At 50.6% G+C, this 27065-nt stretch overlaps 1 protein-coding gene across 23 annotated transcripts in view; it reads right to left on the bottom strand.

The window, feature by feature from the left end:
• Nrxn2 (neurexin 2) overlaps positions 1-27065 on the bottom strand; it is a 115854-nt gene that overhangs the window by 49077 nt on the left and 39712 nt on the right. For 12 of the 23 annotated variants that reach the window (NM_053846.2, XM_017588669.3, XM_039110513.2 and 9 more), the window contains 5 exons: positions 21051-21095; positions 12639-12800; positions 11325-11763; positions 2922-3308; positions 2550-2753 (listed from right to left, as the gene is read on the bottom strand). In NM_053846.2, coding sequence (NP_446298.2) covers positions 2550-2753; positions 2922-3308; positions 11325-11763; positions 12639-12800; positions 21051-21095 — 1237 coding nt within the window. The remainder of the gene's footprint in view (positions 1-2549; positions 2754-2921; positions 3309-11324; positions 11764-12638; positions 12801-21050; positions 21096-27065) is intronic. The other 11 variants (XM_008760062.4, XM_039110704.2, XM_039110595.2 and 8 more) reach the window with 2 other exon arrangements.

Here is a 27065-nt window from a genome sequence, read left to right as displayed (position 1 = left end):
GGGGTCACCACAACATGAGGAATTAACTGTATTAAAGGGTCTCAGCGTTAAGAAGGTTGAGGACCACTGCTCTAGCTGCTTAGCCGCAAGTCCAGTCCAACCTCCATGCTGCTGCCTATCTGGAACACGGCAGGCCCTGGGTGGTTCACGGGATGGGGGATAAGGACTTTTGGGATGAACTGGTAATGCTACACGGAAGCAACCTCCTGAACTGGACTCCAGCTTGGGTCCCTCTCCCAGGCTAAAGTGCCATCCTGAGTGCATTTGGTGTATTTGGTGCCTACACACCTCTGTGCGCTCACATCAAGTGGACTCTGCACACAGCTGTGTCTGCACCAAGCGTCTGCTCTCGGCTTGGTCATGAGCGAAGCGAGAGAGAGAGAGGAGAGAGAGAGAGAGAGAGAGAGAGAGAGAGAGAGAGAGAGAGAGAGAGATTAGCTCTCAGAGCCCATGTCTCTGCAGATGGGGGAGGGGCACAGCCATGGGGGTAGGGCAGAGGTTGTTGCTGGCTGTCATCAGTCTGAGACATCAAAACTAGATCTCTCTGGATCGTGTTCTGACTTCTGAGATTCGTGAGACACAGACAGAAAGGCAAGCCTGGAAGAAGAAGGCCAAATCCTGAGAGTTATGTCCCCAGGGTCCACTAGGTAAGTTTTCCTGGCCAAGAATGCCATCTCTTGTCTAAAGAAACTCCGGCTTCTTCCCACAGGATTGAAAACAGTCCAGAGAGGTCAGAAACATGTCTTCTCTGAGGATCAAAAGCTCCAGGCTTCTCCTGCTCTGTCCCACAAAACAGAGTAGAGCCTAGTGCTTAGCCATGGGAGGTCAAGCTTATACCCAGCAAAAGGAGGGGACCATGTGCTGTGTGCCCAGCCTAAAGACTGGGAAAGCCACAATGACACATGAGGCTCTGGGCAGGACCTTCTTTCTAGGACAGTGTCAGGGGCATAGTTGAGGTGGGAGGACAACGTCTGTTGTGCCCCCTGGCTAAGCTGTCATCTGCCGCCCATTCAGTGAGCTGTGACTGTGGGTCAGGGCAGAGCTGGAGGAACAGCAAATCATCTCGAGGCCCTGTCACCCATTCTTCTCCCAGCTCCTGCCTCTCAGCAAATTCCCAACCAAAGAGCACAAAGGCCAGGAGGACAATGGGTGGAGCCAGCACAAGTATCTAGACAAGGTCCCTGGAGTCCGTGATCTACCCCAGAAATGCTCTGGAGATCAAGGTTAGGATGAGAGTCCAGGTCCACGTTTAAAAGCTCAAAGCTCTGTTCTGGGGAGCACTCCTCCCCTGTGACCAGAACACACAGTGCTCTGCTTAGACTCTGGGGCTTGAAGGCTTCTATGGGGCAGGCCTTGGCTGGGGCACTTTCATGACATGCGGTGGACAGATGCATCAGCAGCCTGAATGCTGTAGGGCCTCTTTGCTCGGGGTGTCCTGCACTGCAGTCTGTGAGGAACCCTCCTGGCTCTGGTTCCTGACCTGGCCTTCATAACAAGTCCCTTTGAAACCAGACAAATGAGTAACTTTTGCTCTCAAAAAACCATGGCCTGCAATAACCTAAGAGGATAACATGAGAGTGTTATCCCCATGCCCCTGGAGATGTGCAGGCAAGGCCTGTTCTTGCCCATGGGCAGCAACAGAGACAGTGAGTAGACTGATGGAGAGGCCCAGCAGCCTGACAACCCCACCCAAAACTCTGAACGTTACAGCCCATGGCCTGGGTTTGGCACAGGCACCTCCCCCAGCCATTCCTAGCTTTGTTGCGTTGGCCAAACCAACATAAAAATTTCATAACTGGGCCAAGAGTGGTGGTTCACACCTTTAATCTTACTTAGCATTCAGGAGGCAGGGCGGGTGGATCTCTGTGAGTTCAAAGCCAGCCTGGTCTACATAGTGAGACTCGGTCTCCAGAAAAAAGTTTCATAGTCTGCAAGACAAGGGGAGCAATGCCTGCTTGGTGAACTGGTCTCCTCCCAGAACAGCCATGGATCTCCCTCCTATGGGGCTCAGCCAAGCACACGAGATGCTAGACAAGTGTGGAGTAGTTCTCGTGTCCAGAGTACACCCAGGAACCTGTACTCAGCACCTAATCTAAGCTGAGGGTGGCTGCATGCCACTGGGCTGCGCTGAGCATGGGCTTGTCCTAGCAGGTGTCAGCAGGCAACTCCACAATGAATGAGCCAGTGAATGAGCAAGCAAATGTGCCGACAAGCAAGGGTGAGTGGGCGCCATCTTGTGTGTGCACAAACACACAGCACTCCATGGGAGTGACTTGGGAAGACAGTTATCACACTCAGACGCATTCTGACAGGTATGTGGCTGTGTTCTGGGCCACCAGGCCACAGGATGGTCAACCGCAGAGCACGGCTCTAGGTTGTGTCTCCTCCACAGAGAGCCCTCGGGCGCTCCCGCTCGGGATGTCACTACCTATCTCCAAGCTGCCGGGGTCACCTCTGGCTAGTGCCACCACCAGCTTCTCCAGACAGAGGGGAGTGTAGGTCGGAGGCAGGCCAGGGAGAGGCCAGGAGGCCTGGGACAGGGTGGTTACCGAGGTTGACTGTGAGCTTCATCTGCCCCCCGTCCAGCTCGAGACGCAGAGTGTCGGCCGACTCCCTAGAGGTGGTGGCCATCATGAGTCCATAAGCCCTCTGGGACATGAATCGCAGGGACACATCCTCTGCTTCCGTGTGCATGGCATTGGGCAGCATGATCTTCATGTACATGGAGCCATCATAGCTTAAGACTGTGGCCTCTGCCCCGGGAGTGGAGAAGAGGGGCAAAGGAAACAGAAAACATGGAAAGGAAAGAGAAAAGACAAGAGAGACGTTACTAGGAGAAAAGCCGGGGGCCAGCCTGAGGGTTACTCTAAGGAGGAAGGAAGCATGGGGTTGGAAAAACAGGGACACAGGACCAGCCTCACCTCTCTCGCAGACCCGACCCAGAAAGCCAGTCCCGATGCAATCACAGACGAACCGGTTCCAGCCCTCTCGACAGATGCCACCATTACGACAGGGGGCCGATGCACACTGCTTCAGGGTCTCCCGAGAGCAGAAAGGTGCAACGCCCACAGCTCCCTGTGCCTCAGCCAGGCCCCGGAGATCTCGACTCCGTCCATCTATGAAGAGGTCTCGCACGCAGCCCACGTAGCCAGCCCGGAGAGCAGCTGTCCACACCTCAGGAGGCAATGGCAGGTCCACTCGGCCCCCCTCAGGGAGACCGCCCAGGTACAGCTCACTCTCCAGGTCCAGGACCTCACTCTCTCCTGTGGCCAAGAATGGTGTACTGCGGCTGTTCACAGAGATGGAGCCTGGGGACCAAGGGAGAGCAGGCCTCAGTGTGGAGGGAAGTCACAGTCTGGACAGGGTTGTCTTGAATTTGCTCCTGAGGGCCCCTCCATCTGGTCCCCACAGTAGGTTCAGGAGAATGAGCAACAGGCTTGGCCCTGGGGCCTAGCCTCGCTGACTAACTCTTCCCAAACTACCTAACTAGTCCATAAGTCCAGGAACTTGCAATCCAGATGTAGAACCATACCCAGCCCAGCATGCTGTCCACCTCTGTCCAGACCCTTCCTAGCCACATAAAAGAAACCTCCAAACTATACAGGAGACAGACACACCCAAAAATCCTGTCCCTAAAAAAGGGTCAGATCATTCACCGGGTTATTCCTCCCCCACCCCCGCCCAGCCTCTGGGACCAGGTGCTGGAGGCAGAAAACCTGAAGGAGACTGAAACAATTGAGTCCAAAGCCCTCTACCCAAAGCAAACACCCAGCAGCTCTTACAACAGTGCGCCAGGCAGCTACTGCTTCAAACACACCGCCGAAGTCTCTCGGCCACTCCGGGGAGCCAGTCCTTTACTTACTAGTTTTAAACCAGTAGATAAGGCTTACAGAAACTGGGGAACCTACCCAAGGACCACAGCAGAGGAGGGACACAATCTGAGTCCTATGTAAGCAACAAGACCCCAGATCCAGCCTTTTCCACCCTTCAGCCCTACAGCACTTCCTGGATCTGGCTCTGTGGCCAGCAGGAGACCAGGAAGCCAGCTGTATAGGCCTGGGATACAGGCAGGGGGCCAGGAGGGAGCTGGGCCCAGAGCTCCTAGATTAGAAAAGTCATTTTGTTTTGTTCGGTTTTGACAGCTGTTGGTTTTGTTTTTGCTTTGCTTTTAAAAAAGAAAAAAAAGACTTTATTTTTACTTATGCATCTGTGACAGTTTGCTGTCCATGTGTGCCTGAGGGTACTACAGAGGCTAGAAAAGGAAGTCCCCGAAGCTAGTTCCCCAAGGCTGTGGGCTGCTGCACATAGGTGCTAAGAACCAAACTCCAGTCCTTAGCAAAAGCATAAGTCTCTTAAGCACTGAACTGTCTCCAGCCCTTTATTTCATGCTGGAAGCAGTCTTATGTAGTAGCTCAGGCTAGTGTAGGACTCACTGTGTAGCCCAGGCTAGTCTCAAATTTGTAGGAATCTCTTTGCCTCTGACTTCAGAGCACTAAAATTTCAGACATGCGGCCCCAGTCAGCAGGCTAGAAAAGTTCTCTGGGAGGAAAGACTGCTAGCGTGGTTTAAATATGGTTTGTTCTCTCCAAAACTCAAGATGAGATTTGGCTGCTACTGGAGTCATGGGACATGGGATCTTTAACAATGAGGTCACTGGCTGTGACTTTCCTTCAAGGATAGGCTCAGGAGTGGGTCCCCCAGGAGAGCAGGACACAAAACAGTGAGGCACCTGCTCCTTCTTGTCTCCTTTGTGTGGGAATGCCCGCCTTCAGTTTGGCTCTGTGTTAGGACAGTACAAAAGCCTCCCCAGAAAACTGACAACTATGCTCTTGGGCTTCAAAGTCTCCGTGATTGTGAGCCAGCTAAACTTTCCTTTACAAACGCCCAGTCTCAGATGTTCTGCTACAGCCACAGAAAACAGATTGAGACAGGGCTCACATTAGAAAGAGATCTGGGATCTGGTGGGAAATTCAAAGCCTTTACTGGAATCTCCCCGTGTGTGTGTGTGTGTGTGTGTGTGTGTGTGTGTCTGCCTGCCTGTCTGCCTGTCTGTCTGTCTGTCTGCCTGTATGGTGTGTGTGTGTCTGTCTGCCTGTGTGGTATGTGTGTGTGTTTGTCTGTCTGTCTGCCTGTGTGGTGTGTGTGTGTCTGTCTGTCTGTCTGCCTGTGTGGTGTGTGTGTGTGTCTGTCTGTGTGGTATGTGTGTGTGTTTGTCTGTCTGTCTGCCTGTGTGGTGTGTGTGTCTGTCTGTCTGCCTGTGTGGTGTGTGTCTGTCTGTCTGCCTGCCTGTATGGTGTGTGTGTGTGTGTGTGTGTGTGTGTGTGTGTGTGTGTCTGCCTGTGTGGTGTGTGTGTCTGTTTATCTGTCTGTCTGCCTGTATGGTATGTGTGTGTGTGTCTGTCTGTGTGGTGTGTGTGTGTCTGTCTGTCTGCCTGTGGGGTATGTGTGTGTGGTATGTGTGTGGTGGGGGGTTTGGGGGATAGGGGGTTGTTGCTTGTGCTGGTTCAGAAGGTTTTTTGGGGGGGGTTGTCTTTTTAATCTGGGTATCACCATCTCAGAATGGTTTTATGTACCCAAAGATGACCCTGATCCTCTTAGCCACCAACTTCATCTCCCAAGTGTGGGGATCATGGGCTTGTATCACTGTGCCTAGCTTGTTCATACCTGTTAAAGTTTTTTTTCTTCTTGAGATAGGGTCTCACTCTATAACCCTGGTTACCTGAAACTGTCTCCTCCTTCTAGTGCTAGGACTAAAGGCATGTACCACCAAGCCTGACCTAAGATTTTTTTAATTATGTGTATGTGTGTGTTTCTGCATGGCAGTATGTATTTGTGAATGCAGACACCCACAGAAGGCAGAAACTGTCATCAACTCCTGGAGCTGCAGGACTGCTGACTCACCAATGGGGATGTAAGAAACAAGCTTCTACATGAGCAGTATACACTCTTAACCACTGAGCAACACACACACGCGCGCGCGCACACACACACACACACACACACACACTGAGACTGGGTCTTACTGTGCAGCCCTGACTGGCCTATAACCCAATTTGTAGACCAGGCTGGCCTTCAATTCACAGAGCTCTACCCACTTCTGTCTCCCAAATGCTGGCATTAAAGGCAAGTGTCACTACACCTGAAAGCCTTAAATTTTTATTTCATGCTTTCCTTTTTCAAGTTTTGACAAACTCTTAAAAGAACAAAAGAGGAAGAGGAGGAGGAAGAGGAAGAGGAAGAGGAGGGAGAGCAGGAGGGGGAGGAGGAGGGGGAGGAGGAGGGGGAGGGGGAGGGGAGGCGGCACGGCTACTCCTCGGCGTCAGGTATGGTGGTTCACACCTGTGATGCCAACACTCAGAAGGCAGAGACAGAATGACTGCTTCGTGTTTGAGGCCAACCTGACTACATAGTGAGATCCTGTGTAAACGAGTAAGAGCAGAGCTCTCGAGGAGCCACTGGGCATCTCAGGCATCGACATGGCAGGGATCGTGAGAGGGAGGGTCTGAGGTTGGATATCAGCACAGAGACAGGGGTGGGGACAAATGGGAGCGTCAAAACCCCCTCTACAGACACAGCCCCCACCAGAAGTCACTCCCTCCCTCAAAACCCTACTGACCAGAGACGAGAGATGGCCTCCCAGGCTCCCTTGTACAGTTCTTTTAAATATTTACTTTATCTTATGTGTGTATGTGCCTGCATGTATGTAGGAATGTGAGCCACCATGTGGATGCTGGGAGCCAAAACAGGTCTTCTGCAACTCCAAGCTGATGTTTAAAGAACTGTCGTGCTATTTATCGTATGTATATGTGTGTGTACATGCCGGTAAAGGCAGGAGTTGGATCCCTGGAGCTGACGTTACAGGTGGTTGTAAGCCTCCAGATGTGTGTGCTGGGACCCGAACTCTCATCCTGCTGAGCTGCTGTTTCCATACCCTAACGTGTGTGTGTGTGCGTGTGGGGGTGTGTGTGTGTGTGTGTGATGTATGTGTGACATATGTGTGTGTGATGTGTGTGTGATGTATGTGTGTGTGATGTGTGTGTGTGTGATATGTGTGTGTGATGTATGTGTGTGTGATGTATGTGTATGTATGTGTGTGTGTGAGATGTGTGATATGTGTGTGTGGTGTATGTGTGTGTGATGTGTGATGTGTGTGTATGTGTGTGTGTGTGTGATGTGTGATGTGTGTGGTGTGTGTGTGATGTATGAGTGTGGTGTATGTATGTGTGTGATGTGTGTGTGGTGTATGTGTGTGTGTGATGTGTGATATGTGTGTATGTGTGGTGTGTGTGGTGTGTGATGTATGTGTGATATGTGTGTATGTGTGGTGTGTGTGTGTGATGTGTGTGGTGTGTGTGTGATGTATGTGTGTGTGATGTGTGTGTGTGGTGTATGTGTGCGTGTGTGATGTGTGGTGTGTGTATGTGTATGTGTGTGTGTGATGTACGTATGTGGAGGTCAGAGGATAACATTTAAGAATCATTTCTCCTTCTACCATGGGAACAAACTCAGGTCATCAGGCCTGATCAGTAAGAGCCTTTACCTGCTAAGCCATGTCACCAGCCCTAGGTTCCCTTCAATACTGTGGCCCCAAACCTGTCCTCCCATGACAAGGCATCACTTTCTTCAGAGGCCTGCTCAGCTGCTGGACCCCTCTCCTAACAGGATTCCGAATGTGGCCATCCCTCTGTTTATGGCCAGAGTCCCCAGAGCTGCTTGTGTCCCATCTTTTGGCTCACTGCTGGAATCAGCAAGATTCAGCAAGAGCTGAGTGCTGAGCGGAAGAAGGAAAGAAAGGAAGAGTTCTGAAAAGGGAACTGAGGTGAACTCTGACCTCTGCTCCAGAGTCACTGCCCAGTACGAAACAGGAGTCACCTGACTCATTCATTGACAGAAGAACAGATAAACGAGATGTGGCCATGGCACTGGGTGTTACTCAGTGTTTGAGAGGAAGGGAGTTCTGACTCACACTACAACACAGATGAACCTTGAAAGACACTCTACTCATTGAAACAGTCAGGCATAAGAAGACAAATATAGTGACTGGAGAGATGGCTCAGCAGTTAAAAGCACTGGCTGCTCTTCCAGAGGACCCCAGTTCAATTCCCAGGATCTACATGGCAGCTCACGAATGTCTGTGACTCTAGTTCCAGGGGATTCAACAGCCTAGGATATACGTACAGGCAAAACAGTGCATGCAAAGTAAAATGAGTAAGTGAGTTATTTTTTTAAAAGGACAAATATTCAGATAGGATATGGTGGTGCATGCCTATGACTCTAACAGGATCTCCATTCCAAAGTTATTCCAAAAGTAGACGGGACTATGTGTGAGACCCTCTGTTAAGAGGAAGGAAGGAAGGAAGGAAGGAAGGAAGGAAGGAAGGAAGGAAGGAAGAAAGAAAGAAGCTGGGGAGATGGCTCAGAGATTAATGTGTTTACTGCTAAAGTATGAGGCTCAGAGTTCAAATTCCCAGAAACCACAGAAATGCTAGGTGGGTATGCTGGCCCACCTCTAACATCAACTGTAGAAGACAGAGACAAGGAATCCCGGTAGCAAGCTGGCTGGCCATATCTGTGAGCTCTGGGTTCGACTGAGAGACCGTACTTCAGTGAATGAAGTGGATGGTTTCTTCCATCGTCAGCCTTAGATCTGCACATGCACGTACACCCACATATGTGTGCCTCTACGCACAGGCAACCGTGTACATGGAACATGTAAATGTACATGAAAATGGAGAAAGAAGACACAGGACAAGTGCTGTATGACTTCACTCATCTAAAGTTCCAGAGCTGTAGGGTTCAAACAGATGGTGGCCGGAGGCTGGGCCCAGAGAGAGGAGAGCTTATGTTTCATAGAGACGACTTCAGTTTGGGAAGACAGGAAAACTGCACCTGGACCCGCTGAGGGCTGCACAGCAACACGAGTGTAATCAATGCCCCAATCACGAGCAATGACTCGAAGACTGGAAATGTGCGTGATGTGCAATTTGCCTCAATTTCAAAAAGAAACAAAAGCAAGACAATATCGAAGGACCCCAGAGTCAGGTCTGTGTGCAAAGGCACTGGTGATGCAAGGTTTAAAACCCAAGTTATATCCTCTAAACCCACAGAAAAGAAGTGAAGTGTGTGGCCAGGATCCCAGTATCCCTATAGTCAGAGGAGAGGTGGAGACAGGGCAATCGCCCAGAAGCCAGCTAGCCTGGGCTACAGTGGGAAACAGCAGAAACAAGAGAGATCCTTTCTCAGAAAGTGGAAGGCCAGAACCATCTCCTAGAGTATCCTGGGACCTCAACACATATGTTGTGGCTCAAAAGCAACACATAAAACACAATTAAAAAGTACAAAAATAGGCTGGAGAAATAGCTCAGCAGTTAAAAGCTCTGACTGCTCTTCCATGGGTCCTGAGTTCAAATCCCAGCAACCACATGGTAGTTCACAACCATCTGTAATGGGATCTGATGCCCTCTTCTGGTGTGTCTGAAGACAGCGACAGTGTACTTATATACATAAAATAAATAAATCTTTTTTAAAAAAAAATACAAAAACACAGGAAAAAGGAATCTGGGGTGTGGCTCAGCAGAAGCAGGCTTCAATTGTCAGCACTGGGGTGTGGGGATACAGGAAAACAAGGAAAAGTCTAAACAGCTACCCCAAGTTCCTGGGTGGCTGGCTGGCCATCTGTAAGGAACTCTAGAGATCCACAAAGACCCACAGTGCTGTCATTAAGCAGAGCCAAAGGCTAAAGTCCCTTCCCATGGCTTTCTCTGGCGTGCCCAGGGCGGGGGTGGGGGTGGGGTGGGAAATGATGGCATGGCCTCACTTCTGGGAGCCTGGCAGTCCCCTCCTCCCAGGCAGTGAGCAGAGGAGGTCACTGCCTGACTCACAGGCCAGCAGTGGTGACGGCTGTAGGAATGAGAAAATTTAGTTGACATTGATAAGCACTTAAATTGGATAATGTGTCAGGCCTCATTTGTATCAATTCTCTTTCTTGGGTTTAACAAGGATGGAGGCAAGCACATGGGAATTAGCAGGCAGAAAACAGGAGCCTGAGAGAGGGAGGCCAAGGGGGAACAGTGGAGGAGAGGGTGGCTACAACAACAGAAGTTCTGAAAAGTCTCCCATAGCCATACCACTCTGAATGCAGCCAATGTCAGCCGACCCTGGAAGCGACACAGGGTGTGGCTAGTTACAACCTGCCAGCTGTTCCTCGGTTCGAAACCCTCAGGGCCAGGCAGGTGTGGTGGCCTAACTACTGCATCTCTGATGGCCAGAACGAGGTGGACAGTCTGTCAGCCCACGGTTAGTGCTTAGAAAACCAGGCAGCTTCTGTGTGCTCTGGCTCTGCATTCATTCAACAAACAGGGGTGGAGATACTTAAGAGACGAATTGTCTGTACTAAATACAAACAGATACTGTTGTATCACCAAACCACTTAATAATGACCACCATGAAACTATGTAACTATTATGTAGCGGTATGTTCCCACACACACACACACACACACACACACACACACACACACACCCGCCTTGAGAAGGCCAAAGCTAGCCTAAAACTCTTTATGTACCTGAAGATGGTGACCTTGAACTCTTGATCTTCCTGCCTCTATCTCCCTAGTACCGGGATTACAGGAGAGCAGCACCATGCCAGAAATCTAGGCATTGTGCTAGCCCCAGCCCCAGTATCTACCTTCCATTAGGTATTTTGAGGACTCTAGAGATAACAAGCTATCCAGGAGGATGTGTACAGGTGATACACAATACTACATCATTTTTTATGAGGAGCATCATGGATTTTGGTGTCTTTGGGGGGGGGGGGGTTCTAGGAGCAACCCTCCCAGGCAGTAAGGGACAGCTGTTTCCTGATAAATTAAAAAAATAGGACTCTGGATAAAAGGGAGCAGTGGTTGGAGACCCAATTTGTTTGTGTTGAGACAATGTCTCACTATGCAGCCCTGCTGGTCTAGACCTCACTGTATAACCCAAACTGCCCTCGAGTCTATGGTGCTCCTCCTGCCTTTGCCTCCCGAATGCTGGGATCTCAGGCACGGGCCACCACTCCTGGCTTTGAGACATCTCTCCATTAGGAGAGATGTCAGTGATTCCAGACATGCTCTCTCCCATCCACAGTGACCTTGGTTAATTGTTCCTGTCACATAAGGAGGAAGGGAGTATGACTCCAGATCCCTCTGCCTTCTGCCAGCTCACCATGACAGAAGGGCCAAGGGAGGGCTGAGGGAAGAGGCAAGGAGCAGGAAATGAAACTTGAGAGGGTGGTTAGGCAGAAAAGAGTGACCAGGGGAAGGGAGGGTCCAGAGGCCTCCTGACCTTTGCGCCCATCCCTCTGGAAGTCCACGTGGCACCATTCGCCGTCGTTGACCTTGCGGCTGGACGCCCGCAGCTTGATGCCCCCAGAGCCCATGTCCAGCAGAAGATAGAGGTAGCCATCCAATAGCTCCATGGCAAAGTAGTCGGCCCTCTGGCTGGAACTGTGGCTGCCTACCCCGGCCCCAGCCCGCCGGCCCTGGCTGAAGAGCAGCAACCCATTGGGCTCCGTGGTTCTGAAGTCCAGGGAGATAGAACCAGTGCGCTTGGCGCTCCAGCGGGGCAGTGCGACAAAGGCCTCAGGACTCTCGAAGGTCACAGGGTCCAAGGCAGCCACGTCCTCACAACGGAAAGACAAATCCCCCTGCAGCTTCATCTTCGGGTCCCCTTCCTTAGCCAGTCGAGATAGCTCCAGCTTGAAGTCATTATTCTTGTAGACCACCTGTAAGGAGGAGAGGGGCCTGGGTAAGGGAGCGGAAACAACCTTAGGTCTGACTACCAAGGGCCCCCCTCCCTGGCTGCCAGGGGCCGTCACCCATCCATCCCGGTGGCCCCAAGCTCAGCACCACCAGCCCACAAGGCTCAGACCTCAAGCTGCCCATTCCCCTTGCTGCCTCTGTCCTGTCGTCCAGCCCCATGCTGGCCAGGAAGCTCCTTCTGTGGGCTCCTAGGTCCAGCTCAACTGTCATTCTCAATGACAAAAAGGCAGGCAACTGTTGCTACGTCACTCTTTTCTGAGACTGAGTTTCACAAAGCTCAAGATGGCTTCAAACTCACTCTATAGCTAAGGATGGCCTTGAGTGTACCCTCCTGCCTCTACCTCCCATGTGTGGGACCTCCCATGTGCTGGGACCGTACACGTGCACACCACGCTTGGTTGAAGTGTGCTGATAGAGTCCATGGGTGCATGTGTGCTGTCAGCTGACATCCGGTCCCGCCCACTGTCTATTAATGGACTAACTTCATTCTGAGTTCTGTACAAGGACTGATGTAGGAAACAACCCTTCATCTACACATCAGACGACTCATGAGGTCAAATGGTAAGGGGAAGACATGTGCCTGAAGACACATGAAGAAGGCACGTGCTTTGGCCTTCAGCCTCCGTGCCTACCAGCCTTCCCTGTGGACCACGGCTCTGAAGAGCCTCAGAGGGGAGGAAGTCCCAAGGCCAAAGAAACAAACATGGGTGACACCCCTCACCCTGATTCAATAGCTTTAGGCTTTGATGAAGGGTTACACCCCACTATAGACCCACAGGAACAGAGGCCAGGGCAGACTAAATCACAGGGCAGGCTGGCCAAGAGCAGCCCTACTCACGTCCTTGAGACAGCCCATGAAGTTGTTGCTGACAGGGGAGCCAGGCAGGTCGGCTGTGTTGGGGCTGCCCCCAATGTAGAAGAAGTCATCAGAGCCCAGCATGGTGTAATCCTCCTGCGTGTAGCCTGTGGTGGTCAGGATCCCGTCCACCGAGATGGTCACCTGCCCAGCCCGAGGAGGGGGAGAGACAGGAGACAACCGGCATCAATGCCCTGGGAAGAGCCACAGGCGGGCAAGGGAGGGACCAGGGGGCAGTGGGGGAGGGGGACCCCCATTTTTATGTCTGCTTGTCTTGGAGGCGGAACAGCGGGGGGTAGAGAGGAGGAAGAGGGAAAAGGAAACAGCACAAGATTTGATGGTTTCAGGGTGAATTAAGGCCTGCCCTGCACGACCCATGGCCCAAGCTCTCAGGTGAGAGAGCTTGAAGGTGGTACGGGGTGCTCACCATGATAAGCTCAAGAAACAAGTCCAGGGAGGTGCTCTGCACTAGGAGATTCTCCCATAGAGAGGTGGGGAGAGCAAGCTGCACCCTCAGCTTTGTCTCAACGGAGCACTGTGGCCACACGTGTGGCTTCCCAGCCTCTTTCTAAGGGAAAAGAGCCCTTCCTCCCTTCCTTCCTTTCTTCTTTCCTTCCTCCCTCTCTTCCTTCCTTCCTTCCTTCCTTCCTTCCTTCCTTCCTTCCTTCCTTCCTAGGTAGCAGTGCTGAGACTCACTTTAGCCCCTCTGTCTAGGTGCTGTGTTCTTGCAGCCTTGGCTCTTGGGGAACAGCAGAGGTAGCCTGCTAGTCTTAGGACAGGAGTTATATGATTTCTATCAGGGCTGGACCTTACCTCTACCACTCAAGATCAAAGGTGTTCTGATATTTTGAGCCAAAACTAACTAACTAACTAACTAACTAACTAACTAGCTAAGCAAGCTAGTCTAGAAGTTGCTCTAAAGCCTAAACTGGCGTTGACCCTACGCCTCCTACCTCCTGCTCTTGTGCTGAGATTATACACCTGGGCGAGCCGCCAGGTTACTTTGCTTCCAAAGGGAGCAGCCTTGTGCCGTTTCCCAGGTCACCTTCATCCTTCTCTGTAGATCCTACCCTTGTTCTACCCTTAGGAACGTGAGGCCAGGGCTAACCTAAGGAAACGTCCTCCCAGGGTGGAGAATTCATCAAGCAAGATGCTGAGAGCAGAGGTGTGCCTGGTATTCAGAGAGGTCCTGTGCACTGGGCTGGTGGAGGCAGACGTTACCTTTGGGGCAATTCAGCAAATGTTCACTGGTCCCTGCAAGGTTTAGTCCCCTGAAGAGCTCTGGGAGGTTTCATTCACAGCAAGGTTGAAGGGGAGGAGCCAATGGTAGCTCCTTTCTAGGAGGCTGTGGCTTATGAGAGTCAAGGAAGCCATTAAAGACCTGGTTCAGGGGCAGAACCCACCCTGCACTTCCACAGGCTGCATCTTGGAGGCCTTCTTGCTCTCCAAATATGTTTGAGAAGTACCCCGCCCCTTTACAGGTGAAGTATTGAGGTAGGGGCCTACCAGTCACACGCTATGATGTCCCCTACTCTAGTCTGCAACATACCGCCAGCCATTTTCCAGCTCCTGGTCTTTAGTATTCTGTTGTCAAAGGGGTGGGGTACAATTCCTAAGAACAGGGGTACCCAAAAGTGCCCCTCCCCGTACTTGGCTGGATCCTCGTGGTGAAGAAGGTGGAGCTGAGCAGGGCACAGACTAAAGAAGCAGCCTCCGCAAGCCATCAAACCTTGTGCTAGAAAGGACTGGGTTCAAGGACAGGAGGAGACAGGTGTCTTGGGAGGGGGATGTTTAAATACTTTTGAGTCTTGTTTTGAGGGGAGCATTGGTCATAATCACTTATTTCTTCTCCCCTCCACCTTGTCCTGAATCTAGGGAGGGGGTTTGGGTAGAAAAGGGAAGGGTCAGTCAGAGAGGTTAGTCACAAAAACATGCAAACAAGGTTAGAGATTAGACTGGGCAGAGGGGAGCTGGAGAAAGGAAGAAGGAATAGGAATGGAAGGGTGGGGTACATCAGGGAAGGTGAGGCAGGTGAGTGGCTCTCTCTAGGGCAATGTGGCTACTGTCTTCCTCCAGGACCCCTGCTGCTGTCCTAAAACACTGACCTGGACTGCCATTCTGTTCCTGAGCCTAAGTGGACTCAACTCAATCAGGCTGCCAGCAAACATGGTTTACTGTGTCCCTGGAATCCCCACTAACTTCAGCCCCACCCAGGGCACATAGACATGGTCATGAAAGGTCTACATCAAGTAGCCTTGTAACCTAGTGCTGGATCTCTAGCTGAAAACCTAACTCCCGGCAGCCTGAGACCGGTGAGAGTGCCTCCCCCAAGTGAGCATGCTCAGCAGTGCTGCTCTTCCTTTCTCTCCTGGACCTTGGCCTCCGAAGCCATCCTGGACCCTCCCTCCTGCTATGGGCTCTCTTCATCCTACTACATTTGCCAAGATCAAGGTTGCCCTTCCTTGACCCTAACTGACTTAGAAGAGTCTGACTTGAAGCAGACTGTGGAGGCCCAAGACATCCTCCTGAATTCCCTTCCAGGCTGGGGCGAATCTCAATTTGCCTGGTGTCTGTATTCAGATCAATCATGGAGGGCACCGTTGGGAAAGGATGACCTTGATCTCCCTCTCCTGACCTATGGCTGGGGACAAGCTAGCAGGAGGCAGGGAACACCCAGGTTTGCTGAGGAAGGGATCAGCCAGGTGGGTGGGGAGACGGTGAGGGAGAGTGGAGGACGAGGCAGTGGGTAGGAGGAAGTGGAGATAGAGGAACTGGAGGAAGGTGTCTGGGGAAGGCAGGGAGGGAGATGACTTAGATTAGTAAAACCCGACTGTTCCCTCAGACAAATCAGTCCAGACACAAAAATGGCAGGTTCGTTAGTAAAAGCAGGAAACAGGGGAATAATTCCCCTGCCCCCTCCACCCCAGGGGTTCTTGATGCCCCTGCCCCCCAACCCCCCCCCATGAAGCTTCTTGAAGGGGTGGGGCCAGCAGGGGAGGAGGGGAGGAAGGGAGAGCATGCCACACAGAACAGCCACTGCAGCTGGGACCCATGCAGGTTAGAAGAGCAGGGTTGAGGAGCAGGCACTGTCCAAGCAGGCGAGGAGAGAAAAGCGGCCAGTAGGTGAGAAGGCATGCAGGGCAGGGGAGATGGGAAAGAGCAAAGATGGAGGCAAGAGAGCTGTGGAATGCAGGAAGAAGCTTCCTTCCGCTGAAGAGGAGAGACGAGCAACCACTGGGTCAGAGATGTTCAGGGACTGACAGTGAAAGAAACATCGGACCTGAGCGTCTTCCTCACGCATCCCTCTACATCTCTCTCTCTCTCTCTCTCTCTCTCTCTCTCTCTCTCTCTCTCTCTCTCTCTCACACACACACACACACACACACACACACACACATCACACACACTGCACACATACACACACATCATACACATCACACACACACACTGCACACATACACACACATCATACACATCACACACACACACCACACACACATCACACACACACACTGCACACATACACACACATCATACACATCACACACACACACACCACACACACACATCACACACACACACTGCACACATACACACACATCATACACATCACACACACACACACACACACACACACACACACACACACATGCACACACACCCCACATCCTAGAAGGCTCCTCTCCACAAAGCCCTGAGGACCACAGTTAGGTCCCAGGACACAGCAGAGGATTTAGGACCAAACCACATTAACCCACTCAACACAGTGGGTTCTGAGGAAGCCAAGAGGAATGAGTGGGTCATTTGCCCAGAAGATGAGCCTAGGTTCATCACTACATACTCTCCAGGAACAGGGTTCAAGGGGCCTCTAGTATCCTGAAGGAAACCGCCAGCCCCTCCTCTTCCTCAGTGCAGGAAGGCAGGATGGGAATCCAAGCCCTAACCACAAATATACCCACATGGAACAAGTGTCCCATAACCACTGTGCCCCAGGAAGAAAGGCTAAAGAGAAAAGGAACTCTCATAACACCATCAGGAGCCATCCCCAGGGGCCTAGCATGATCACAGCTCACGATGCTATAAACATCCTTTGTGGGTGGCTGAGTGGACTTCCTTGAGCCGTGACGCTGTAAGTAACACTGAGCCAATGGGCCGTTTGTCTCCTGTTAGACCACATTGCTGTCATCATATTCTCCAAGGGTCCACAGGCTTATCCACGTGGCTAAGAACAACTAGTCCACAAAAAAAGTTCCCAGCAGCCTTTTAGGGAAGTATGGGCAGAGGTGAAGCCGCAAACAGGGAGAGGCAGCTTCTGGTGGAGAGAGACTGCAGCCCTGCTAAGCTCACCTAGTGTCTCAGGCAGTCTCGGCCACAGGCAGTATCCACAGCTTTACCGTGAGTCCTGAACTCAGACTTCAAGAGTTTTAGGAGGGAAAAAGTTCAGGTCAGAAATACCAGGTTCACTTTTGTCACTTGCTGTCACTTTCCAGAAGAGTTTAGCCATTCTGACTCTCATCTCTAAAAGGGCTAAATAACTTCCGGTCCTCCTCTTTGTCTCCCGTGAAGCATCTGGTGAGTGATCAACCCCTCTGTAGTACAAAGGGAGGTGCTTTCTCAGGGTCCCAGCTTCCCCATCTGCTAAGTGGGGTGCTAAAATCCAGGCATCATCAGTTTAAACGAAATTCAAAATGTACGCCAGGAGGATAGCGGGACGGGCTCCACTGTTAAGGGTGCTTGCCACCAAACCTAATAACTTGAGCTTCATCCCAAACCCAGATGTTGGAAAAAGAAAACCATCTCTTATAAATTGGCCTCTGGCCTGCTCGCACACACACCATGGCATGCTTCCTATACACACGAATAGATTCAATGCATAAAAATGTAAAAAGAAAAAAAAGGGAGGCCAGGCATGGTGGCACGTGCCTTTAGACCCAGTACTTACTCGAGAGGCAGACCCTCGGGAATCTCTGTAAAACTGAGGGCATCCTGATCTAAACAGTGAGTGTCAGAACAGCCAGGACTAGAGAAAGAGAGAGACAGACCCTATCTCAAAAGGTGAGGGGATAGCTGGAGAGATGGCTCAGTGATAATGAGCTCTCGCTGCTCTTACAGAGGATAGGGTTCAGTTCCCGGCACCCACAGGGCAGTTCACAACCATCTGTAACTCCAGTTCAAGGGGATTTGGCCTCTTCTGACCTCCTGGGGCTCCAAACATGGGAATGGTGGAGATATATATACAGGCAAAATGCCTATACATATAGAATAAAAATAGATATTTTAATGTAAAAAATTTTTGAAGAAACTCCAAATGCAAAAGCTATTTTGAGGCCCTAATGTATGCATGAACAGCATTAGCTTTAGAGCCAGCATTCATCAGCTTGATGGTGCTCGAACAGTGGAGTGATCTGGGCAAGCCTTTTCTCCTTCCACTCTCCTCACCAAGAGAAACGCTCATACTAAGGAACCTAGTAAGTGAGTTAGAAAAACAAACACAAAACTACATGCCATCCATGAGGGATAGCCTGAGAATCGAAACCTGCCAAAGCCATTTTTTAACTTCAGTCTGAGCCTAAAGGAGCCAGTCCCTTGGGCGGGTTTGAAGGGGCTTCTGAGGTCACACGAGGATTTGCTCTCCTATTTGTGAAGGTGATGCAGGGAAGTGTGGACCTTGCAGACTCAGAAATTAGCAGGTTCTTTCTTTACCCGCGCTGAATGCTGGCTTCTGGACCAACTGAAGTAAGCCCCTAGTCTTCCCTCCTCCTCCACATCCCTGAAGTATTCTGAGGTTTCACGGAGTTATTCTGAGGCTGGTTCCTGACTAAGGATTGCAATGGGAACTCCAGTGGGGCCAGAGATGCTAATTCCACTGGGTCTGCCGAGGGACAGGAAGGGAACCGCTTTTCCACATAACACCCCTGCCCTGGTAACAGAGGGGATTGCCCAGCGCTTTATTGAGCTTAATGAAATTATAATTCCTTTCTAGAGTACGGACCTTGCCTTGATTGATCTGTTGTACAGGCCTGGCAGGTACACCTTCAGCCTGCTGGGAGCTCGGGGAAGTGAGCTTTTCTGGCCTGGGTGCTTGTGGTAAGCATTTTTCTGTGGAGTCTTGAATGAAGGTTTGTTGGCTCCTAATCCTAGGGTGGTACACGCCCTGAGGTACTTGGATAGATCAGCTGGGTTGATCTAAGCTCTCTGTCCCCAGAGTAACAGGTTGGCTGTCCAATAAAGAGGAAGCTCTTTTTTTGTTTTTAATAGACAGTTTTTTAAAATTACATATATATATACATATGTATATGCATATATACATATATATACATATGTATAGTGCGTGGGTCCATCGTGTGCGTGCGTATGTGCATGCGTGCACGTGCGTGTTGTTCTGGCAAACAACTCAGATTATCAGACTTGGTGGCAAGGGTCTTAAGCAGGTGGGGCATCTTGTCAGCTAGTAAAGAAAGTTCATAATGGCAGGTTCTGAAGAACAGTGTAGTAGGTAGCAACTAACCCAGAAAGGCAGCAACGGAAGGAGCAGCTCCTGTGAAATGCTAGTACAGAGCTCAGGGCAAGAGCCATTTAAACCCTGGGAAGCTGGGGAGCCTGCGCAAGGCCGCAAGGCCTTAGACTGGCCGTGGCTGGGAGGCACTGGCCACGAGCACTAGCCTTTGTGGGTGAAGGAAAACACACACACCAAAGTGTCAGCAAAGGCTTGACTTGGCTTCCAAGGTGGAGCCTGGTGAGGGGCATAACAGGCCTCTCAGCCTGGACAGTCCAGCTCTGATACCTCCCTGCCTTCTGGCTTTCCAGCCAGGCAGACCTGGCAGGCTAGGCAAGCCAGGCAGCTGCCCCAAACCCCTCCCACCCCACGAGAGCAGACACGTCCATCTGCAGGGTCCTCGGCCTGGTGTTCAATCACTCTGCATTATTAATAGGCAATGACTAACCGGCTGCCGTGGAGCCGGAATTGGGCAGGCATGAGGGAATCCCATGGGATCTCACACTGCAGGGCCTGAGGGCACACACTCTGAGGCAGGCAAGAGGAGGAGGATGAGGCCCTCCCACCGGTTTCTCTGTCTTTCTGCCTGTCACGCATTGCACCTGCACCAAAGAGCCAGCCCCACCAGCCCGCCTCCATACAGAAACCATACCAGGTCCCAGAACCCATCCAGGCTTGTGGCCCCTATTCCCACCAGCACTTACACATGCAGAGAACCAGCAGTCTCCCAAACACACAGCACGGCTTCCCACTAACACCCCTAAATATCACACCAACATTTACACACAGTCACACCCACACACCAACACACACCAGCTGCCTTTACACTGACACCCACAACAGCATTCACCAGGAGCGATCCCAACCCAAACACAGGAGCTTGGCAAGGACAAGGAGAGCTGCCCCATTCTATTCCTGCTGGGGCTCCTCTTCTCATGCCCTCAACAGGGGAGGAAGCCAAGCCCTGCCACAGGCCATGCAGGAGAGGCAGGGAACATAAAGGGGATGGGGCTTGAAGGGAAGGAAGACAGTGTGGAACACAGTGTTAGTCAGAGCAGCAGAGCGGTGGGGGCATCTGGAAGCTATCCCTGGTTGGGGAAAAGACCATTCATGCCATGCAAAATGTGAGGGAGACAGAGCTGGGAATCCTCAAAGTTGGGAAGTAGGGGGCGACGGCCAGCACAGGGCAGCCCCTAAACTGGTATGAACTGGTAACTGTGAAGGAGGTCCCAAGGCCATCCTCCTACCCCTTTGAGGAACATGCCCAGCTGGCTATCACTGGAGATGGCACCCCCAGCCCTCTTCCCAACTTGAGGGGCCCCTGTCTGGAGCTGACAGAGAGCGTAGCATAGCGTGTCATGGGATGGTGTTTTCCATGGATTTTCAGGAGACCAAGAAAGAAACCAAATCAAAGAGAAAAACAAAAAACAAAAACAAAAATCAAGAACTAAAATCAAGGAGCTGGGGAAGAACAGAAGAAAGTAATTCATAGAAAGCAGTCCAGCCTCGGGCTGGCCTAGCCGGAGCGGGTGAGCATGGGGGCCTGCCCCAGAGTCTCAGGCCAGGAACCTGCCCGGACGCAGGAGCTCAGGGCAGGGACCCAGCAAGTGCCTGAGTTTCCATTTATCTTTTGGACTTGAGTTTGGATCAATTTAAAAAAAAATAGAAAGAAAGAAAAAAAAGGAAAAGAAAAAAGAAAGAAAAAATAAAGAAAAGGAAGGAGGGAAGCTAAAGGAGAAGACGTGAAATTTAAAGGTTGTCTGGAACAAAAGAAAAGAAAAAAAAAAGAGCAATTGGAGAGCAAAAACCAAGTGAGGAGAGGAAACAAAAGTGGGAGAATCGAACAGTTAAAAAACCCACGGCAAACCAAACGGTAAGACAATTAGAGTGATATCTACCAGATAATGCAGTTTGTTTACCATAGCGTGTCCAATCCCTGCGTGCTTCACCGGAGAGGGGGGAGGGAAGGGGGTGTCAAAAGAAAAGAAAGAAAAGAAACAAGGACGACAAAAGAAAAGAACGAAAAGAAAAGAAAAATAAAATGACCAACTGTGAAACTTGAGGAGGGAGGAGACACAGCCGAATGTTCAAACCCTCCCACCCCAGTAGAAGTATTCAAAGAAAAGTCATAATGGAGGAAGAGCTCACACGAAATTAAACCCCTTCTTCTCCCAAAACCTCCCCCAGCCCCTCCTCTGGATTCCTCGTCCCCCTCATCCCCTCCCGAAGGGCATCTGCAGAGAAGGGGAACAGTTAGAGACCTTGGTTAGTAAAGAAGAAAACAACAACAACAACAAAAAAAAAACTGGACTAAGAAAGCAGAGACTTAAAGATGGCCGACATTCCGCGGATGAGACAGAAAGTTAGTTCGGTTTTTTCACTCATACCTGGCCCCCACCTGTCCCTGCCCATCCCTTGGTCCCCTGGGTTATAAGCGTGTTAGTAACACACACAGAGTTGGCAACGGGGGAGGGGAGGCAGGGTTAAGAAGCAGACCCAATATGCAAGATTAGTAGGTCCTACAGCTGAGATGTTAGGGATTTAAGGGAGGGAGAGAGGGGAGCACGGGATTGAGAAGGAGTGGGCCACTGACTCAGGAGTGGATGAATGGCTTTGTTGGCTGACTGGTCACCCAGATGGCTTTCCAGAGAACTGGCTGAGGAATGAGATGGTGCTGGCCAACTGGCTGACCAGTGGACATGTCGGGTTAATGGGTTAACCGGTTGGTGACAGGCCAGCTGGCTGGCAGGTTAGGAGAAGAGTGGGCAACGCCCCTAATCACAGGACTAACAAGGACCAGAAGCGATTTCATTTGGAGTCCAAAGACAGCATGGGAGGGGACATGGGTATCTGCTTTTCCTGGGGATGGAGGATGGGCAAATTGACCCAGGGATCACTGTGGGAGAGGGGCTCCCTCTTCCATTGTTTTTTTATTTTTTTTTTCTTGAGAACTGAAGAATGAGCCACCATCACAGTGAGGTGGAGACGGGGGAGCTAGCCTTCCACAGGCTGCAGAGGGCTCATGAGCACACCATCCCAAACCCTCCCCTTTCTCCCCTCCTCCCATGTCCCACCCCTAGCTCACTCCCCCTGCCTGTCCACTGACTTGTCCAGAGGCCCTATTAACCCCTCCCAAGTTCACCTGGGTCCTTCAGCCACCCTCCCTGTTCTCTTATTTTCCAGTGAGTAGCTGAGTCTCCTTCAAGACCCTGGGATAGGCGATGGTCTCCCAGGAACCAGGACACCCACAGCCCTCTTCCATGGACACCCACAGACCCCAGGATCTCCACTTTCCACAACCAGAGCCAGAAATTCACTCTCCCCCCACCCAACCCATAGAGGGGGAAAAAACACAGAGAAGCCCTGGGGGCCTCAGCATCCCCTTATCTTCTCTGAACTATATAAGCCACATTCTTCTACACCATCTCTAAAGAGCCTACCTCTGTGTACTTCTCCCTCCCATTGCCAAAGACAATATCCATCTTCAGAATCACCTGATATTGGAGGTGGAAGGATGCAGTTGCCTGGTGCCCCTTAAATACTGAGCAGCAGGCTTGAGATTGTGATTAGGGAAGTGGTGTTCTAGGGAACTGTTAGCTAAAGAGTTCTTGTACCAGTGGCCACGAGAGTAATTGATTAAGACGATTAACAAGGGACTCATATAATTAAAAATAACAGAATTCAATACTTAGATGCTGGAAGTGCTGAGTGGCCAATATCAATTATTAGGTATGGAGAAGCAGTTTATGCGGCAAGAGAAGAGTCTCGTCACAAGTTCAGTGATTGGAGCAAGGTGATAGCCTGTGACGAGAGGACCTGTACTGACAGGTAGCAGGACTGTCACGAAATGAAGAGGCCAGCTAGTCAGAGCAATCAACAATCAACCTCAGGGCAGCCAAACTGATGGTACCCCAAAAGATCAGAGTTATCTGATGTCATGGCAGCGGTTGAACAAGGTTGTGGCTAAGGACGCTACAAGTAAATCCAAGAACTGCTCTGACTTGCTATGGAAAATAACATAGTAGTAGGGGAGCACCATTCACAGTGGAAGTTCCAGTGTTAATGGGCAGAACAGTAGGGTAAAGCCAGGACAGAGAGGGGAAAGATGTGAGTTCAAACCCCAGGCCCCCTACAGTTTGTCAAGAGACCCAGACAGGGTTGGGACAGATGAGAATGGAGTCCTCTATACCCAGGAGTGGAGGACGAAGACCCTGATAATGGTGGGGGACCTACAATCAAATCCTGGAATGGGGCTTCCGTTAGAGGCTATCCCTATGGTACAGCAGCCCATACAGAAAGGCTTGGATCGGGGTTGGGGATTTAGCTCAGTGGTAGAGCCCTTGCCTAGGAAGCACAAGGCCCTGGGTTCGGTCCCCAGCTCCGAAAAAAAAAAAAGAAAAGAAAAAGAAAGGCTCGGATCTAGAGAATTAATGTTTCAGTCCAGCAAGTAAACCCTAATGCTTCATCCACTTCTAGGGCTCAGAAGCACAAGCATAGAGAACAAAGGAATGAGGAATGAGGAGGGGGTCCCAGCCACAGAGGAGTAAGATAACTTGCTGTGGCTAAACAGCTTTGGAGAAAACTATACTCCATCTCCACCTTGAACTCTGAGTGCATCCCAGCCTCCCAAAGATGCCAAGAGGAGGACTACAGACTCAAATGCAAAAGTCTGCACTGAAGACAGTCTGTGAGCCTGCACAAGCTCCGCTTGGGATGAAGGAAAGGGCTCCCTCCCTGAGTCAAGAGGCTCAGACAGTTCAAATGGCCTTAAGACTTGAGAGTATCCAAGAATGTCAGAAGCCCAGAAGACTTCAGCCTTCATGCACTTTGTGTGGACAACAGTCCACCAAACACCTGCAGAAGCAAAGAAATGAAGTGGCTTTGATTCAGATTTCAAGTTTCAAGGCTTCCTAACTCCCACCCAGACAGGCTTGTCTTCTGGGTCTTAGTTTTCTCATCACTAAAATGGAAGTCATGGCTCCCATTCATGGAATTTTATAAAAACCTGTACCACCACAGGACTTTAATCCCAGCATTTGGGAGACTGAAGCAGGTGGATCTCTGTGAGTTCAAGGCCAGCCTGAACTACATAACAAGTTCAAAGTCAGTCAAAGCTATATGAGACCCTGTCACAGACACACAGACAGACACACAGACACAGACATACACAGACAGACACACACAGAGAGACACACATAGAGAAACACACACAGACACAGAGACACAGACACACACAGACACACAGGCACACAGAGACAGACACACACAGACACAAACACACACAGAGAGAGACATACACATACACAGACACACACACACAGAGACAGACACACACGCAGACACACACACAGACACACACACAGACACTCACATACACATAGAGAAACACACACAGACACAGAGACACAGACACACACAGACACACAGGCACACAGAGACAGACACACACAGACACAAACACACACAGAGAGAGATATACACATACACAGACACACACACAGACAGACGACAGACACACACGCGCAGACACGCACACACACACAGACAGACAGACAGACAGACACACACACACACACACACACACACACACACACACACACACACACACACTGGGTAATAAACAAGACCCTGGGACACGGAGATGCATCCAGTGCAGTCTGAGGGACACCCTGGCAGAGGGGCAAATCAGAGCACTTTCAGGAAGACAGAAGGCATCCGGGCACTGGTTTTTGTTTGAAACAGAGTCTCCAAACAGAGACCAGGCTGGTCTCCAACTTACAGCAATCCTTCTGCCTCAGCCTCCAGACTTTGGGAATTGCAGGCATGCATCACAATACCCAGTGACAGTGCTCATATAAAGAAGTTTGATCGGCTCGTTTTGGTCATGAGTCCTCACTTCCAAAATCTGTTCAGTTGTGTTTAAGGAGGAGATCAAATGAACAGGCTGTGTATTTAACTCTGTGATAGAGCAGCTGTGGAAGGCCCCAGGCTCCATCCTCATACTGTGTCTAAAAGAGGGAAACGCTTCCTGAAGGAAACCAGATGAATCAGGAAAATAACTTAGAAAAACAACTGCAGCTCAATAGCTGCTGGTGTTAAACCTTCAATTTCCACCCGGATGTGGAAATAAATAGTCACAAATATTAACACACAGGTAGGGTGTGAGAGGACCAAATACAAGTTCTCATGGACTCAATGCAGGAAAGAAGAGAGCTGGCTTTGGGGTGGACTGAGGGGTGCGGTATGAAGAAAGTGTCATTTCAGTTGAAGAACTCGGGAGAAAAAGAAGCACAGCTAATGATCATGGCAGCAGGAGCCCTTCAGTGCCCACGTCATGCCAGGCAGTGTGCTGAGTGGAAAGACATCCACTACACCCAGTGACTCATCAGCAGTTCCCTCCCACATGGCCTACAGGGAACTGAAGCTTGGGGGTTGCATAACTTGCCTAACAACTATCTGACTCAAATCCCAGTTCTTAGACTCTGCCAGCAGAGTGTGAATGGGTGGCCTGCTTGGGAGAGCCGTGGAAAGCTCCCCTCGGGAAGAACAAGGAAAGGCAGTGTAGACAGGTCTGGAAAGTTGCAAGTCTAGGATCTAAGACGGGTTGTGTGCTATGAGGGAATAGAGAACAAGAGAATAGGAACTCCAAATCTGTTGGGGACTCTATCACTGAGTGGGTATTTCACTCAGGACTTCATCCTGGAGATTCCATCCATGGAGGACCACATCCTTCAGGACTTCAGTCTGCATCATTAGTGCATCCTAGAATTTCCATCACTGAGGATTCTATCTTGGGACATCCCATTCTTGAGGGCTCCTGAAGACTCCATCTTTGAATACTCCATCCTTGAAGATAATATCCTTGAGAGCTGGAAGATTCCATTCTTCAGGCCTTCATCCTTGAAGACTTCACCTTTGAGAACTCCATCCTACAGGGACTCCATTTGAGAACTCAATCTTTGAGCCTTGGAGATCCATCCTTGAGGGTCCTCTCCAGGGACATCCTATGACTATAGACTCTATCCCTTGGGGAATTCATCCTTGACGAACTCCATTCTTGGGACCCAGAAGAAATTCTGAAAATGTCTGTACTGAGAAAAGGCACCATCTGAGATGAGCAAGAGAAACACCGTGTGATGTTTTGGTAGCCAGTCTGTCTTTCAGTTTGGTGTTGGCTAAAGGTGAATGGATTTGAATATTGTTATGTGGCAGTTGGAAGTATATGGGGTGTGAAAAGTGAGTGAGTCTAGGTTTAAAAACTAGACTTCAAGGAACCCTCAGGGTAATCAGCTGTTCCTGCCGAGGTTCCCCCAAGAGGACTGCCTATCAAAACAGCTTCAAGAACTTGTGTCAGGGGGTTGGGGATTTAGCTCAGTGGAAGAGCGCTTGCCTAGCAAGCTCAAGGCCCTGGGTTCGGTCCCCAGCTCCGGAAAGAAAAAAAAAGAACTTGTGTCAGTAAGGATTCCTCTGGTCCCAACTGCTGTGATCCAAGATCATCTACATGATTCCAGGGATGATCATCTAAACCAGGAGTTTTTGGAGCTAGCCTTTGACCCACTCCCATAATTAATGGGAGCTGATCTGGAGGCAGGTCATTCCCGAAGGCCATCTCCCTGGACACTCCAGTCATACAAGGAAAATAACAGGGATCTGCAGCACTCTAGATCCTGGCCATCACTGCTTCCTTTACTCCCCACACTGCCTGGAATCCGTGGCCTTGTGGGTGCTGGATCAGTATCTGTCACTGAGCCACACCCCCATCCTGATGTTATTTCCCACGTTACATCCCTGATCTACTCCCTGCTGACAGAACTTAGGGGAGCTCGAGCCACCTCACCCTCTATCACCTGTGTGGATAGAGCAGGATTCTTTAAATCCTGGAATGTCATCTGGGCTATCTACACACTTGGATG

This window comes from Rattus norvegicus, chromosome 1 (genome assembly GCF_036323735.1).
Source record: "Rattus norvegicus strain BN/NHsdMcwi chromosome 1, GRCr8, whole genome shotgun sequence".
In the NCBI taxonomy this organism is placed as follows: Eukaryota; Metazoa; Chordata; class Mammalia; order Rodentia; family Muridae; genus Rattus; species Rattus norvegicus.
The sequence above is the reverse complement of the archived record's forward strand: the minus strand, read 5'-3'. Positions and strand labels throughout refer to the sequence as shown.